The 18,315-nt window shown below is 28.7% G+C and overlaps 4 protein-coding genes across 5 annotated transcripts; 3 read left to right on the forward strand and 1 right to left on the reverse strand.

Moving 5' to 3' along the window:
• Positions 1-7,544: 7,544 nt before the first annotated feature.
• Positions 7,545-9,477, forward strand: LOC114163331 (xyloglucan 6-xylosyltransferase 2-like). Its single transcript, XM_028047577.1, has one exon. The coding sequence runs from the start codon at positions 7,698-7,700 to the stop codon at positions 9,054-9,056; it is 1,359 nt and encodes a 452-aa protein (XP_027903378.1). The 5' UTR covers positions 7,545-7,697; the 3' UTR covers positions 9,057-9,477.
• A 1,514-nt stretch (positions 9,478-10,991) lies between these two features.
• On the reverse strand, positions 10,992-11,492 carry LOC114162566 (translocator protein homolog). Its single transcript, XM_028046497.1, has one exon. The coding sequence runs from the start codon at positions 11,490-11,492 to the stop codon at positions 10,992-10,994; it is 501 nt and encodes a 166-aa protein (XP_027902298.1).
• Positions 11,493-12,897: 1,405 nt separating this feature from the next.
• On the forward strand, positions 12,898-15,527 carry LOC114162442 (heat shock factor-binding protein). 2 transcript variants are annotated; one of them, XM_028046337.1, is made up of 6 exons: positions 12,901-13,129; positions 13,527-13,574; positions 14,343-14,396; positions 14,754-14,777; positions 14,867-14,909; positions 15,011-15,527. In XM_028046337.1, the coding sequence occupies exons 3-6, from the start codon at positions 14,385-14,387 to the stop codon at positions 15,157-15,159; spliced, it is 228 nt and encodes a 75-aa protein (XP_027902138.1). In that variant the 5' UTR covers positions 12,901-13,129; positions 13,527-13,574; positions 14,343-14,384; the 3' UTR covers positions 15,160-15,527. The 2 variants fall into 2 exon arrangements, with proteins under 2 accessions (XP_027902137.1, XP_027902138.1); XM_028046336.1 differs by lacking the exon at positions 13,527-13,574 and having other exon boundaries at positions 12,898-13,129.
• Positions 15,528-16,624: 1,097 nt separating this feature from the next.
• Positions 16,625-18,291, forward strand: LOC114164859 (40S ribosomal protein S21). The gene is made up of 4 exons (XM_028049629.1): positions 16,625-16,761; positions 16,863-16,951; positions 17,065-17,197; positions 18,039-18,291. Exons 2-4 carry the CDS (start codon positions 16,902-16,904, stop codon positions 18,102-18,104), a joined length of 249 nt encoding a protein of 82 aa, XP_027905430.1. The 5' UTR covers positions 16,625-16,761; positions 16,863-16,901; the 3' UTR covers positions 18,105-18,291.
• Positions 18,292-18,315: the final 24 nt, after the last annotated feature.

Genomic DNA, 18,315 nt, shown 5'->3' on the forward strand with positions numbered 1-18,315 from the left:
ATATATATATATATTAGAAAATTAATTGGAATTTGATCTTAGGATAGCTTGATTCCAATTTTTTTCTTTTTTTTTAATTTTAGATGTTTTTGTAATTAATTTTTGAAAAAAAATATAATTTTACAGGAATTTGATTCTTCTGTTCACAATTAAAAATCAGATTTACATATGACTAAATTTTAAGTATATTTTTAGCTTCATAAAACAATTTATAATTAAGAGTTTTATACCGGTTTTTTTATAAAAAATGTTATTTTATACTACCTAATAGTCAAATCGTTAATGTAAATAATAAAAAAGTATTTATATATATAAATATTTTTTTACTATTTATATTTAATTTTTTTATTATTATAAAAAATGAGTTTTCATTAGTTATGATAAATAGAATTTGAAGAGAGTTTTGAAACAAAAAATTATAATGAGTTTATTGTGCAAGAAAATACTTTTATGGATTGACTAGACAAATTTATGATTAATGTCAACAACTTATATTAGTCTATTGAACTTGTTAATTAAAGACGTTCAAATCAAAATTTTAAAACATAAATTACAAATTACAACTTTTAAAATGTAATATAAAATGAACATAAAAAATATAAAAGCATTCGAAATAACATTTAAGCTAATAGAAACATGCTGCCAACATTTGTAGTTTAGTCTTTAGCAAAATCTTATTATTGTATAGATGCTTTCACAATGTACAATGTTTTTTATCGATTTATTAAATTTTTAAAATTAAATTGAATCATTCAAGTTTATTTCATGGTTGAGTTTAAATCAATCAAATCAATAAAATGTTTACTAAACCACATTTGTTAGAATTGCAATTTACAATATATTGTTCAGATTGTTTGATTTAAACTCTGTCTAATTATCTTACAACATGACACGGTTACAATTATAAAAAAAAATGTAAAATAATAAAAATTTTAAAAGTAATATACAAGAGTCTATAGAGTATTGGAACCGTAGTGTGTGAATAAGAAACAAAAAATAATTGCCAAGGTCCTAAGTCTATCTCGTGAAAAAAAGTTTGTTTGCATTTTTACATCTCTTAGTACAGATAATCAAAAGCTTAATAACATGAGATTTTAAGGGAATAATTTATTTTTATAAATAATTTAAAGTGTTTTATGATAAAATAGGCTGTTTGTGCAAAACAATGTAGAAAAAAAAATAGAATTTTATAAGAGTAATTGAATTATTTAAATTTATAAAATACTAAATTTTATTTTTAACAGCTAAAAATTTAAAATTCTTCATATTTGAATATTCAGGTTTTTTAATTTTACATTTTCTTGATATTAACTGGGTTTTATTAATATCTATAAAATTCATTTTGTGATCTAAATTATTAGAATTGTTTTTTTATCAACCATTGTTATTTATGTAAAATAATGAATAAAAACAAAAAAATAAAAAGTTTAAAAATTAATCTAAAGAGATTTTAAAAATCTCTCCTTAAAATGGTTGATAATGAGGATAATTAACTGCAACTATCAGTGATTATAAAGACCAACAAGAATTTAAGATAATATCATCAAAATGAATAATAAATATATAAAAAATTACATAATATTTCAATGACAATTTTTTTTTTCACCTTCATAATTTCATACTACACTTCCATATTAAAAATGATATGTCCAATATACACAATTAAAAAGTGGGTGAATTAGTATTTCAAAAATTTTATCTCTTAAGCAAATTTGAAATAGTTTTTTGTTATTAGTCTTTAACATGAATTTTAATGAATTGACAAATGCATGTTTTCATGGATTATCTTTAGACCACTAAAGAAAACAATGAAAAAGGACAACAATTTTACACTAGTTCAATTCAAAATTAAATTTTCGTCAAATTTTCTTTTAAACCATTTGAGGTTAAAAGATTTTTACTATTTCGATAGAGTTTAGAGAATTATAAGTGTTCCTAAATAATTCTATACTCTAATGAACCAAGAATTCAATACACTAATAAATAACTATCATCACTTATGATGCTTCACACAATTACAATTAATTATTCGCCTACATAGTGAATACACTATAAAGAAATGAAGTTCACAAAAGAAAGAAATAAACGAATACACCTTTGGTGTGAAAAATTACAATCAATCGTAGTGTCAAGTCAAAACTCTCAAAATCATATCCATTTTGAATATTTATTGGCGAATGTTTCAAAATCCAACAGTGTGATATCAAATCACTCAATAATTACTCATTCTCAATCTCTCAGTTGTCTTAAATTTCAAATATAATTGTGTTTCAAAATGTGAATCAATGTTGGTTTAAAAAAAGAAACATTGATACTAAGATTAATTGATTAGAAAAACAATCCAATCAATTATGGAGTATATAAAAGAGTCCAATTAATTGATGCTCTACTAAACAACTTAATTGATTAGATAAGTAAGTCATTATAAGAGAGTTTCTCTTACTTCATATTTGTCCTATTCATTTATGTTAATGCTTAAAACAATTAGATTGATTGATTTAAAGAGTTTTAAGCTTTACTTACGTCAACTCTAGACAGACACCATTATTCTATACATTAATTATTTATTTTAAGTAACCGCTAGTAACAAAACTGGGACACTATTATTGACTTAGGCATTGTCAAAAACACCACATGGGTATGATGATAAGCTTCCACTTTCAACATTCCATACATTTGAAAAATAAAATTTTACCATATTTCTTTATTTTAAGTTTCAAAATACATGGTTTAAGACACCTTTTGAAATGTATAGTTTAGAATAAAAAAAATGCACTTCAAATTACATATTTTGGATTGCAAAAATAAAAAATGTATTTTGAATCGCACAATCTAAAATATAAAATATGTATTTCGGATTCTACAATGCATTTTTTATTTTACATTTTCAAATATGCAATCCATAGTGTCTTTGTGTAGGATAAACAGGTGAAAAATTGGGGGAAAGATGGTGGAGGAATAAGGTGATGATTGGGTCGGTAGAGGTGGGGGGAGGAAAGTGCATCGATGGAGTTGAAAGAAGAAAGGAAGATACTGGAAGTGAAGATGGAGGAATGATGGCTATGCAGAACGTCCCACTATGTTTTGACTTGTCCTGCATTTGGCCCACAAAAAGTAGGTCGGGCTTACTCGTCCTACATGAAGTTCGGCTCATAGGTTTGTAGACCGATCTGCGACCCGTGTAAGATACTTTTAGATAGACCAGAGAAAGAAACGTGAATGAGCATGTTGTTTATAAGAAACACACACGACATGTTGTGCGAATGCTGCTATATTTTAATAATTTAAGTTGACGCGAGCTATGAAAGTCAAATGTGAGTCAGCCCACTATTGACTTGCGCGTGTTGCAAGTTATGTAGAGTGGGTTTAAGCGGATCAAAAAGTTACAATAGTTGACCTTCCACATTTTTTTGTTGTGGACTTATGGAACGACCTCCATGGATCACCCCACATTATTATTCGTAGGTGGAGGAAGAAGAAAGGAGATTGGTAAAGATGAAAGAAGGAACATTGAGAGGTGGGTGAAGAGAAAGAGAATGTCAATGGTGGTGATGGTGGAGGAAGAATAATAAGGAAAGGGGTGCATCTATGGAGGAGGAAGAAAATGAAAGCCATGTTTTCAATCTAACACATTCAAAATCTTGAGTAAAGTACAAAACTCTACTTCAAAAATGATAAAATGTATTGATGAATGAGAAAAAAAAAATCTCTTTAGAAGAGTTTGGGGTCACTAACAAAAATAATAACAAAAATAATACATTACTATTGACTATAATTTATTATCATTGCTCAAGTAATCTATCAGTCATTTTAAAAGAATATAATTGATTGTTAATGCACGCGATTTAATTTATTATTTGCAAATGTAAAGTTTTTATCGTCAAATATAATCAGTTCTTGCTTAAATAAATCAATTATTTAAGAAAATGTATGAACGCGTGTGTTATTCTATTAATTAGTATTTTTTTTACCACTGTATATTGAGAGGATTTTTTATTCGATACTCGTTTAAATGTTAAAACCCTCCCCAAGCATCATCACCATAAAAATGATTAAAAATAATATCGATTGACATAAAAAAATGTTTTTCAAATGAGTTGATTTATTTTGACAAACATTAATTAAAAAATAAGAGAGAATATCATTAATGTTGTCATTTTTTAATTAGTAACATTTATTTGTCATTTAAGTAATTTTTTTCATTTGGAGATATCTGAAATATTTTATTTAAATAAAAATATTAAAATTTCCTAAATTTTAAACGTGTTTTTTCTAAATAGAAATTGTAAAATTTAGTATTCAAGCATTAATAGAATCGGGAAGATAATGAAAATTGTAATATTTGTTTATTTTTATTAATTAAATCGTATGTTTTTCTTTATAAAAACTTTAAGTCTGAATTATTTCTTACGGAATTAATATCAAAACAAATATCAAAATTTAAATAAAATATTATCAATATATAAATAATTAAATATATTTTTAGTTCTAAAACCTTAAAATTAAAATCTGCTTTTGTACAAAATTTTAACATAATTATTTCTGTTTTTATATTAATAAACATGTTTAACATATTAAAAGACAAAATAATCTAATTAAATTAAAAAAATATATTTATTAATTTTAAAATTTGAAGATTATAATATATCAAAATTTTAAATAAAGAACAAATTTAATTTTACAAATTTTAAAAACTCAAACATATTTAACCTAAATATAAAACATAATTTAAACTATCCTATTTAGATTCAAACATATTCAAAAATAATTTTTTATAAGTTAAATTCGTATTACACAAAGTAACATAATACTTTATAATATGCTTGTAGTCACAAAAAAATATTTTCTCTAATTTATAAATTTTATTACACTCGATTTACAATATAATATACTATGTCCACAAATTATTTACAAGATTATTAGAGTCATATCTAATGATGAAAATAAAACCAAATTCAAACACATAAAAGAATACAATAATTTGTATTAATGACAACACCTTAGTCTGTATTTATGACAAGACGTTAAAATAGTAGTAAATTCAAACTAACTAAATAATAATAAAATATCGCCAATAAAAAATGTAAATACAAGAAAGAACATTATTATTTTTTTCTTAAAATAAATGCAACATATTATCTATAGTATAATTAATTATGATATTAAAATTAAAATAAAATACATTTTAAAAATATAATTACTTTCTTAATTTAAAATATAACATAGGTAGTTTACTATTAACTATGTTTTGCAAATAAAATATAACAATAGTTACTGTATATTTTAAGAATATTTTCTACCAAAATAATTTTCATTAACAATTGCTTTTTTATTTTGATCTCTTTTAAAATTATATAATAATCTTACTTAAAATATCAATAAATTTAATATCTAATAAAAGTAAACTTTAATACACAAATACATATATAGTAAATATTTATTTAAGTTTGCATTTTGATTTTAAAAATTTAATACGAACTTATAAAATTTTAAAAATTATATAATAATATAAAATATTAAGATAATATAATTACATAATAAAATATTATGGATGTTGAGAATTTTAGGAATCTGAAAAATAAGAAAAATATAAGATATATTAAAAAAAAATTGTTATCTTATATTATTTGTATAATATATATATATATATATATATATAACAAAATATAAAATATAAATATTTATAATATCTTAATCTTGATTTTCTAAATTAAAATAAAAACTAATTTTCAAAATTGAAAAATATTTTTAAAAGTGAAAATATTTCTAAGAAACTAATATAAATAAAAATATATAAAATCACAATATTATTCATTCGATAATTTTTTTCTTCCTAAGTGTAAATGAATGTTTAATATAACTTAATATACTAAAATTAAGATACATTCCATTTATTTAAAGGGATTTTTACATCCTAAAATAAAAAATAATTATTTGAAAAAAAGTTTAAGCTCTATAACTCAAATATTTATAAGTATCAAAATTGTATTTTCTTTTTAATTTTATCCCACATCTTTGTAATTTAATATCATATAGTTTTGAATTATATCCCTCTTAAAACACTTATATCACAAGCTCTCTACATATTTTTCTCTCTCATGAATTCTTAATTTTTTGTCTAATTTTAACGATAATAAACAAATTATATAAAATATACAATTCTCTTACAAAAACAATAAACTATATAAAAAAGTGTCCTTAAATTTCAAATAAAAACAATAAATTACATAAGGACTTCATTTACATTTATTTTTAGTGCCTAAATTATAACTTATTGTAATTTCCTTCTTACTCAAAATTAAGTTTTCTATATTTAAAGCAATTCTTATGTGCATTAGCGTGTTCCAACACTTTTCAATAAAGAAATTATAAATATTTAATATTATTATAATTGATTGATATTGATGAATGTAGTTATGATTTTTTAAATTCTTCTTGTTTGACATCATTTCAATGAATATATATATATATATATATATATATATATATATATATATATATATATATATTCGGACTAAAAATAACTCAAACGAAATTAATTAAACAAAAATAATATTTTATATATATTTATATGAACTTAAACTATGATCCTTATAGAAACCCTTTTGCATTGCTTCGTCAGAATTTGATAAGGAAAAAAAAAAAGTGGTAGACTACAGTGTAGAGAGTTATTTATAAAAATAAAATAAAAACTTAAGCAACAATATTAACATAAATATATGGAAGACATGTTGAAAAATTATATTAGAAGTTCCTTCATATGAATATGAGACACAATGCTGAAAATTGTATTTCACTTTTATTGATAAAAAATCTATAATAATTTCATACACAAAATAACTATATATGTGTGAATTGTGTTGTATCCCAGCATAATCTCTGAAAATAATAAAATAAAAAACTATTTTCAACACGATGGACCAAATTAAGCGAAATGGGAATGCATGTTCCTAAGGCCCAGGCCATTATTAGCTGTACCCAACATGACACATGCCACGCGCTCAAACTACAATTAATGCGAGTTATTAATGTGTTTATATTTTAAAAATTAAGGTCAAATATAATTTTATCTCTTATTTTTTAATTAATTTAGTTACTTATTTATAAAATATATAAATTTAATTATTTTAATTAAATTTTATTAAATTTATCTGATATTTCAGGATAGTATTTAAATTATTTATACCGTTTAACATATTTTTATTTTATTATTAATTCAAATATTATCATAAAATATATTTAAAATATTAAATAAATTTAATAAAATTTAATAAAAAAAATTAAAATCATGAATTTATAAAAATAAAAAATTAAATTAATATAAAATTTTAAAGAAAATAGTTTTAAAACTCGGGATAAAAATATATTTAATCTTAAAAAATATAATAAATATAATTTCTTACTAACGAAAATGTAATAATACTTTTCTATATATATATATATATAAATTATATTAATTATTTAATTGATAGTGTGAAGAAAGTGGTAGAAACATAGCCTTAATTGAAGACAAAAGTTTACAGACAGGTAAAAGATGGCATAACACTTGTCCTGCACCGACATAATATGTTTTGTAGCATCTTAAATATTAATCACGCGTTTCTTCACACTCCTTCTTCACTCTCTCTTCCTTCCGCCGCTTGTGAATCGCCATCTGAGAAACGCGCACGATTCCGCCGAGTTGACTCGGAGAGACAATGCTGGAGCGGTGCCTGGGGATGCGGCGCGTGCGGCAGATTCAGCGCGCGTGCCGGCACAGTACGGTGACTTTCCTCTGCCTCTTCCTCACGGTGGTCGTCCTCCGCGGCACAATCGGGGCTGGCAAGTTCGGTACGCCGGAGCAGGACTTCAACGAGATCCGCCATCACATCTCCGCCGCCCGCGCCCGCCGCGTCCTCGAGGAAACCAAACCCGAAGCCGGTTCCAACGCCGATTCCAACCCTAACAACTACGCCACCTTCGATCTCTCTAAGATCCTCGTGGACGAGCCTCTCGCGGAGGACGAAAAGCCTGACCCAAATGCTCCATACACTCTGGGACCCAAAATCTCCGATTGGGATGAACAGCGCCGAGCCTGGCTCCGAGCCAACCCTGAGTACCCTAACTTCATCCGACCCAACAAGCCACGTGTACTTTTAGTGACCGGTTCGTCCCCCAAACCGTGTGAAAACCCGGTCGGTGATCACTACCTTGTGAAATCGATCAAGAACAAGATTGACTATTGCAGGGTTCATGGGATTGAGATTTTCTACAACATGGCTCTTTTGGACGCTGAGATGGCAGGGTTTTGGGCCAAGCTTCCCTTGATTCGTAAACTTTTACTGTCACACCCTGAAGTGGAGTTTCTCTGGTGGATGGACAGTGATGCAATGTTCACCGACATGGCTTTTGAGGTTCCCTGGGAGAGGTACAAAGATTCAAACTTTGTTATGCACGGGTGGAATGAGATGGTGTATGATGAGAAGAATTGGATTGGGTTGAACACTGGGAGTTTTCTGTTGAGGAATTGTCAATGGTCTTTGGATATTCTTGATGCTTGGGCTCCTATGGGGCCTAAAGGGAAGATAAGGGATGAGGCTGGGAAAGTGCTCACTAGGGAGCTTAAGAATAGGCCTGTTTTTGAAGCTGATGATCAATCTGCAATGGTTTATTTGTTGGCCACTGGGAAGGAAACATGGGGTAACAAGGTTTACCTTGAGAATCATTATTACTTGCACGGGTATTGGGGGATTTTGGTGGACCGTTATGAGGAGATGATTGAGAATTATCACCCGGGACTTGGGGATCATAGGTGGCCTTTGGTGACCCACTTTGTGGGGTGCAAGCCTTGTGGGAAGTTTGGGGATTACCCTGTAGAGAGGTGCTTGAAGCAGATGGATAGGGCTTATAATTTTGGGGATAACCAGATTTTGCAGATGTATGGCTTCACTCATAAGTCCCTTGGTAGTCGTAGGGTGAAGAAAGTGAGGAATGATACCAGCAACCCTCTTGAGATCAAGGATGATCTTGGGTTGCTTCACCCTGATTTCAAAGCTATCAAGCTTCCTTCTTCTTGATCATGAAGCTCATAGATTGCATTTTGTCAGCGCGATTTCGGAAATTGCAGAAATATATGATTGATGCGGTTGCAACTGTGGTCCCCGTGACCACAAAAAATTGAGGTTGACGCCAAAGTTGGAGTTAGTCCAAACTTGGTGATGTTGGTTCATTTTTCTAATTCATACTACTGCTACTTGATATTCATCCATCTGCTGCCACAATACTCTGCTTTGTAGCTGCCTGTGATGATGATGATGATGATAGTATTGAAAAAATTGTAATCTTTAATTTGTTTTGCCTTTGAGTTATAGTGATTTATTTGAAAAGAAAAAAAATGCCCTTCTTTTCTATGTCTGTTCTTCCTGGATTTTGTTGGTTCATTTTGTGGATAAATTGATTAATGAAGAATTGTCAGATTCAGAATAATTCCTTTCTTTATTTCTGGGTGAATTTGTTGTTGTTTCTATGTTATCTTTCCCTCTTGTTGGTAGAGCGCTCGAGGAAGGAATCTATCTCTTGTTAAGATGCAACTTCTTCTGCTTCTGAGCCAATCTTTGTTGGGACTGTTCTGTCTGAGATTTCACTACACGAGACATTGTTAATGATTGGAATTTGGAACCGCAACTTAGATTGTTAAAGATGATAATTTTGATCCAATCTCGAACAGTTACAGTAATACAGTTTGCAGAGTTATGTGTGTGTGAAACTGATTTGCTTTGGAGAAAGCTTTTGAAAGAGGCAATGAATTCAATGTGTGTATTCCTCACTATTTTAGTAGTTTCGTTTTCAGTTTTTGAGTGCACAGCGAGGATTTCACAGATCTATTAAGCAATCATGGAGCAATATATAACATGTCAACCATGTTTCATAGTTTAAACCGAAGAACATTCGTAAGGTCTGAGTAAACAATTGATAATATCGTAATGTATTGATCCACCTTCACTGTAATATCAGGAAGGACTCTTAGCTCAGTAATTAGTACATGATCCCACTTTTCTTTGCAACGACAATGACAAAAGTAATATTTTACTGTCACACACGAAATAAAAGACGTGTCTTTTTTTCTGTATGAATATATATATATATATATATATATATATATATATATATATATATATATATATATATATATATATATATATATATATATATAAATATGTATATATTATAAATAAACTATTATCATGATAAAATTTCTAATATTGAAAGAGGAAAGTATATATAACGTGATTAATACTACGGCAATGTTCGAATATTTTAACTGAAACTTTTTTTTTTAATTTTGTGCATTACTTTTTATCACTGCTTAGTTATTTTGACTTATTAGTTGCCAAATTTATTTATTTTTATATAATAACTTACTGGTTGCCAAAACTTTCTTATTTTTCAATATTAGTTTTTGGGAAACAAGTGATGAAAAAGACTTATTTTGTATATAATGATCAACAATGTTCCAAACCAAAAAGATACTTCTTTAAAGACTCTGAAAAAATGATTTGGATCATCATGATCATGGTTGGGACTTAAATACTTGAAATTTTTTAACATTCTAATTATTTTTTATTCCTATTTTATTCTTTAAAGGATTTTTTGTTGTTGTAATGCACAAGTACACACATCGAAACTACATTGTTATTGTGTTAACTTTCTTTACAAAGTTAACACAATATTTATAGTTCTTTCTTCTTATTGTCATAACCTTCGAAACATCTAATGCAAAAACTATTTTTGTGCGAATGAAAATGAACAAGCCAAACAAAAGAATTCGTAGGATAAAAAATGAGGAGAAAAGTTTTTGAGATATCTGGAAAAAAAAAGCGATTAACTAATGCTTGATACGAACGAGACTTAATAAGGGTAACAACACTATTTGAAGATTACACATGTTTCTGTACCTAAGAGAATTAATCGAGAATCCATCCATAAAGGGATAAGCTGAATGAATTGAATAATTAGATAAACATCAACTTGAAGCTAACAAGAGAAAGATACAAAGCCAAAGCCAAACAAGGTTTGGCTAGATCTTTGGCAAAAGGATTAACCTTTCTAAACCTCAAGTAGCACATAAAGAGGGTGCCAAAGTTGACGATGCAAGAAAGCAAAGCAAGCCAATAAGCACCCATGATGAGAACAAGAGGGTGCCAAACGATGCTGAGAGAAAGATGAGCTATGTAAAGCGACATAGCGTCGGTTTCTCCTTGGAAGCCACCATCAGCCCACACTAACCATGCTGCAAGACCCATGAAGAAAGATGAACCTAAGGAAGCCAAGTGAATGAACCATAGTGGTGCAAACCAGAAGGGCTTTGATATGCTGTTGTACCTTCGTCCTGAACCGAAAAGAATGATTATGGTGAGTGTTAGGGTGAAGGGAACTGCGATGCCTATGGCTAGGGACCGTAATGCTCTTCTGGCTTGTGATTTCTTTGCGTCGTGCAAGGTCTGAGAAGCCATGGAAACTTTTTTCGGAGCAAAATTGGAGAAGAGTCATGGCAATGGTAGGATAGAGATTAAATTGGTGAACGAGTGTTTTGGAGCGAAGGTAGGAATAAGGCATCATTCAACAAATACTACTCCTTTCCTTTTTTTCAACTGAAGGTATTTAAGGAAAACAAACTTTTAGTAACTTTCTCAAATGAGTTCATTTTATTCACAATATATATTTCAATTTTTTTATTTTTTATTTTTTATGAACATGTCAACTTACTTCCACCGATAATCCATCGACTCTGTTCAAATGCTTTTCATAAATTAATTTCATATCAAAATTAATTCCAATATCTTTCAAATTATATCAAAACTAATTTGATATATATAAAGAATATCAAATCAAAAATCTATTAAAATAATATATATATATATATATATATATATATATATATATATATATATATATATATATATAACTAAACACTAATAAACGGTGAATGACACGATAGATTCAACAAACATAAAATCTCAATAAGAAATACTATAATCAATGCATGTTAAGAAATAAACTTTAAGCCTAACAAAACACTGCAAAATCAAATTAACCAAATCCTACAAAACTATTGGTTTATGCATGTACATATCATATGTGATACTAGACATTAATGAGTAATACAATAACGATCTGATAGCGAATGACACAGTAGATCCAACAAATAACAAATCTTGTTAGGAAAGACTATAACCAATGCATGTTAAGAACAAAACTTTAAATCTAACTAAATCTTACAAAATCGACTTAACTCAATCCTACAAAATCGTCAGCTTAGGCATATACATATCAAATGTAAGACTAGATATTAATAGGTGATATAATAACGATATGATAAACCCAACAAACAAAAATATTTTTGCTATCAAATATTATAACCAATTATGTTAGAAAGTGAACCTTAAACGTAACTTGATCCTATAAATTTGACTTGTAAGATGATATTTGCATCCACTTATATATTATAAACTCACCTTATTCTAGTCGATTTGAGATCTCTTATGAGATATCATGTCAATAAGCGAACTATAAACTTAACTAAATCTTACAAAACCGATTTAGAAAATGAGATTCACACCGATTTATGTATTATAAACTTGTTTTATTTGTTATTCATAAAGAAAAACAAAAAGAAGCGAGAGAATTAATGACATTATTTTTTTCTTAGGTGTCTTTTAGTTTCTAAAATTAGAAAAATGATAATTTGATAAAAACATTTGACAAATTTTTAATAAACTATCTATTTAGATAAATAAAATATCACTTTATTGTTTCATTTTGATTAAAAAAATAAAAATTGGCTTATTTAATTCTGTTTACGAAAAAAAAAATCGTCATACCATAATTTTCCCTAAAATAAGGTGTACCCTCCTCATTTCAAATTAATTATAGTGCATTCGGTTTTTGACTAAACTGGAAACCAAAAAAGTGTGAAGATAGAGTAAAACGAGCAATACACTTTGAATTTGAATTTAAGGAGCTTTATTTGCTTTTCCTTTTCTTGAATCTCAAGGCTACTAACATTCCCTGAACACTCAAACACAATATCAGAGAGATTTCAATATTTTCTGCAACAATCAATTCAGCACGCTCAATCGCCTCCAACATGGTAAGCTGTAGTTTCCTTGCAAATTCTTCCTTTTTAACAACAATTTCACCGTTTGGAAAACGATAAACGCTAGAAAACGTAAGAGAATGGTACTTGCCACTTTCAGTTCCGAAAACAGAAACCCTAGGTATTGAATCATGATCAAAATTACTACTCTTTTTTGTTATTTTTTTCCCACTCTTCGAGGGGCGAATAGTTGAATTCGTGATTTTTGCGTCAGTGTTACCTTTTCATTCCGGATTTGTGGGTTTTCAAATTCTATGTTTTGAAATGCGGTGGTATCGGGATAAATTACAGCGTTGTTGTTTTCGTTAGTAGTTGCATGTTTTTAGTTGTGCTATTGGATTTGGCTTGTGGTTTATTTTAAATTTATGAAATATTCTCTTATTTTGTTTAGTTGATTAGCTTTTAGGATGGGATTCAACTGAGCAACTTATTTTGGAAGGTAAAGTAAGTAATTTCATTCATTGATGCAAAACATAACAAATTTAAAAGGGTCAACTATTAATGTTGCTTTAGTCTTACTTCATTTAGATAAATAAAATCCTTTGAAATGAGAAAAACATCTAGTTGAAGAAGCTGTTTTCCATTTCGGAGGAATTTAGTTTGATGTTTGGAAGCAGGCGGTAATATTGCTTTCTAATTTTGATTTATTCAGTTTTAATTTTGGAAGTTCGTGTCGTGTTTGATTGTTGGCGTGGTAACCCTCATTGTATTAGTAACAGACGGTGTATATATTGTAGTTCCCCCAAGAACAAGGATTGCTTTGTTCTGGCTTTAGACGTGATTCCTTCTTTCTTTTGGAGTGCAGAGAATTCCCTGATTATGAATAATTTTAGTCTGAGGATTTGTGTTTGGTTGCTGCTTGGGGTGGGGTTTCTGAGAGATGGGCAGGACTAACTAACAAACTATTGCCTAAGATGCAAATTATTCATTAAACAGTGCTTGAGACCTGGATGTTATATTGGTGGTTATGAAGTTGATCAAACCATTTAGCAGAAAGTTGAATATTGTCGCGTTTGAACTTTGGTAATACTATTCTTGTTAACCATATGCAGATGAGCTCATCTATGCAATTTTATAGTATGAAGGCTGGTTTTTGTTTTTTCCATCATTATTTTTATGAAACTAAATTCTCTTTAATGTGGAATATATAACCATTATTGACAATGTGGCATTACCCCGTATTATCTCACCATTTTTGCTTTGGCAGAGTGGACATGATGCAGAAGACACTAAACAGAGCACTGCTGATATGACAGCTTTTGTGAGTACCTTACAACTTTTCTCTTCTCCACCGTGGATGGACAAATAAAAATGGGCTACCTATAGATTTCATGATTTTGTGTAGGGTTAAATTCTAATAGGATATAATTTTAAGGTGATCCTAATATTCTCATCATAGTGGAAAGTCTGCATTAAAATTATCTAAGGACCCATGCTCTGTGGTTATGCCGTATTCTTAACATGTGCTAGAGGCACTTTGTCTAAGAAAAAATGAGTGGAGTCAATTGATGTATGTCAAGTTTTTTCTTGATCCAAACAATACATTGATGAATTCAACCATTCTCTCTCAAATAATCAATTGCTGTATGTTTCCTAAATGAATTGCTGCTCCTTGCAGGTACAAAATCTTCTTCAGCAGATGGTAAGTTGTTGGGTCTGATTGTGAAAATTTCCATTGACAAATAAATGAAATCATTCCACTGTTTTATCATGTGTATGTCTTAATTGCAGCAAAGCAGGTTCCAGACGATGTCAAACTCCATCATTACAAAGAATATCCTTTGATCTACAATGTTACTAATTTCTTATTAGGGAAAATTATGTCAGATATATATCATAATTATTTGGTTACTGGTTTTCTTAACTCCAATGCACTCGATGAGATGGGTAGTAGGATAGAGGAATTGGAGCAGAACATCAATGAACTCCGAGCAGAAATTGGTCTGGAGAGCTCACCTCCTCCAGTCACTGAGAGAGAGAAATCTCCTTTGCGTGAGTTGAAGCCTGAAATAGAAAATCCTTAAAAATAACAGCTGAATGGTTCAGCATAGATCAGTGTTAATGTTTTTGGCATGGTTCATTTCAAACTCCACGGGTTGGTGAGCTGTTTCCCTGAATTATGCATTTCTTTTCATTCGGTTCAAATAGTCTTGAACATCTCTTTAATTTTCGCATTCCTGTAGAATGTACTGAATTTTATCTTTCATAGTCAGCGCCGTTCTTCCCTTGTGATTGCATTACGTATTTCACAGGAAAAGAAATCCTGTGATCAAAATTGTATTAGATTGATTTTTATGGTTTTGGGTGAGTCAGTTTGAACATTTAGATTCTAAAAAAATTATGTTTTGTTTGTTATCAAATATTAAGTAGTATGCATCCAAGCATAGATTTATGTCTCTACTTGTGGTGTTAGCTATTGTCAATGAGAATAAAATGTTTGTAAAATTCATTCCATCCTCATTACAAATATTATATGGAATTTTTTAGTTTTCTTTTTATTATATGACAAAATATGTTTTGCATAACAAGTCAATAGTTCAGAACGATTACAGGGAAATTTTCGTAAAATATGATTGTTATTTAATAATACTACATTTAATAAAATGGCATGTTGGATTTGTATGTTTAAAAGTTAAAAACGTGTTATATTTTATATAAATGACTTTCAACAAATTGTGATAATTTTTTTTATCTCACCTGAAAAGAATAAGTTATAATTGTCTTTTTATATATTTATCTTTTTTTATATGCTTTTTCGTCAACTAAATTATTGTTATCGATTATGATTCATATACACGTCAATCTATACAACACATATTTAATAAGTTAATACACTTATTTTAAAAATAATAAGAAACAATAAGAGATACATATATATATTAAATATAATATATATAAAAAATTTCGAAAACATGATTATTATTTTGTGAATTAAAATTAAAATAAAATATATTAAATGTTTTCAATATAAAAATTTATAAATTATTGTGTCAAACAAATATTATTGATTATATATATATATATATATATATATATATATATATATATATATATATATATATATGATACAGGTAAAAGAAAAAACGTAACCGAGTGCACATTTTTTTAATATTTTTTAGTGCAAATAACTCATTTAGTAATGTAAAAATGTATCACTTTAGTTTTGGAAAAAAAATATTTTTTATAACTTGAAAATGTGTGAAAATTCACATAATTATCCTCTATGGTTAAGTTAATAAATTATTTTGTTATTAAAATATAATTTTAGGGCCAGATTTGGCAATAAATTAGAGATTATTTTATAATCAAGCTATAATATTTTGAAATCAATTTTGTATTTTTTTACATATTAATACTTCAAATAGTATTTTTCATTTTTTCTAAAGACTAAATTAACCATGTATAGCTGAGAAGCCTGTAATTTACCCTTTTTTTTAGAATATTTTGAATATAAAAATTAGTCTATGGTAAATTTAGTGCTCAATGTTAAATTTGGGCTTTGAAGACATATAATTCTAAGCCCAGCCCAACAGAGAACGAAACTAGGGTTTTTGGATTTATAATAACCATCGTGTCGCTCACAAACCCTCCTCTACGGCTCTCATATTCGTTCCTCGTCTTCTCTGGTGAGCTTCTTCTCATGTGTCCCTCTTTCTTCCTGATTCTTTGAAAATTCCTCGTAATGCTTATCATTACTACTTTGTTTTAATCTGATTCATGTTTATAGAGATTTCTGTGAAGGAGTTTTTACAAAGTTCAACCAAAGATGCAGAACGAGGAAGGACAGATCACTGAGCTTTACATCCCTAGGAAGTGGTATGCACCGTAGTTTTGTTTTTTCCGTTATTTATTTTTGAGAATTTCCGGTTTATTATTGATTTATTTGTTTGAGTTTGGGTGCATGAATCGATTTTGTGAATATGCTGCAGTTCTGCTACAAACAGATTGATTACCGCGAAAGACCATGCTTCGGTTCAGATTAACATTGGGCATGTGGATGAGAATGGTATCTACAATGGTCAATTCTCCACCTTTGCCCTCTGTGGCTTCATCCGTGCTCAGGTCTTCATTTTAGCTGCTTTTTGAATTCATGTCTAATTTATTATGATTTTTATTATTTTTGTACTTATAAATATCTGTGTGAACTTTGACCTAGTTATGTTTTTTGTTTGTTCCAGTTGATAGTAGTGATTTGTTTTCTTTTCTTGTAGTTTTTTGCAACCTACTTTTTGTTTGTTTTATTGTATTGATTGTGTGGTTCGTGAATGCGTATTGAAAATTAGGGTTTCTTTGGTGAAATTCTTGGGGTTGGTTTTATATGCCTCAATACGAATATTTTAATCGAGAAAAGAAATGTTATAGGCTTAGAATTGAAAATTAACACTATACTTTGTAAATTTAATCTGGTTTTGTTGCTCAGTATTCTGTCGGACCAGCTATACGGGTGATATCAATTTATTTGAAGGCATTGGATGTACTTGTAAATAGTATTTAATTTAGCATAAAGATTAGTTTGTTAATAATTCTTTTATGTCCAGTTGATCTGTCAACCTAAAAATACCTTGGCATGGATTCATTCTTGAAAATAAAAGAAAACAATAAGAATTTGTTTCCTGCATAGATGTATTCTGGGTGATTAGCCGTTAAAATCCTGACAAACAGATCATCTGTATTTTTTTTTCTCTCGTTTCATTGGTCTGAAGATGATAAAATTAATGCAGTGCAGTATGATGAACTATGACTTTGTTTACCAGTTTGCTGGTTGCTTTTCATTTTACGAATATGTTGAATTTCGTGTTTGCTGTTTATGTTCAGGTCCAATTTTGTGTTGAAACTACTTCATGTTTCAATGATTATATTTTATCTATTTACCAAGAATGCATGTTTTGCTCGTAATTTACAGGGTGATGCTGACAGTGCCCTAGATCGCTTGTGGCAGAAGAAGAAAGTTGAAGTTAAGCAACAGTAGGCTACCATGATACTTTGTTATGTATTGATTTCTACCTTTGCTAGTAATATTTGAGGATTATGATTGTCATTTTGAGCAAATACTTGTTCTGAATTTTCGTTGGTACTTGGTACCCCAGCTAAGGTTGTTTTTTTGACAATGCGTTGAAGTTTTCGGTTGTCTTATATTTCAATCTTAGATTATTTCTTGCTGTAGTTTTTTTAAGTTTGAC

This window comes from Vigna unguiculata, chromosome 9 (genome assembly GCF_004118075.2).
Source record: "Vigna unguiculata cultivar IT97K-499-35 chromosome 9, ASM411807v1, whole genome shotgun sequence".
Lineage (NCBI taxonomy): Eukaryota > Viridiplantae > Streptophyta > Magnoliopsida > Fabales > Fabaceae > Vigna > Vigna unguiculata.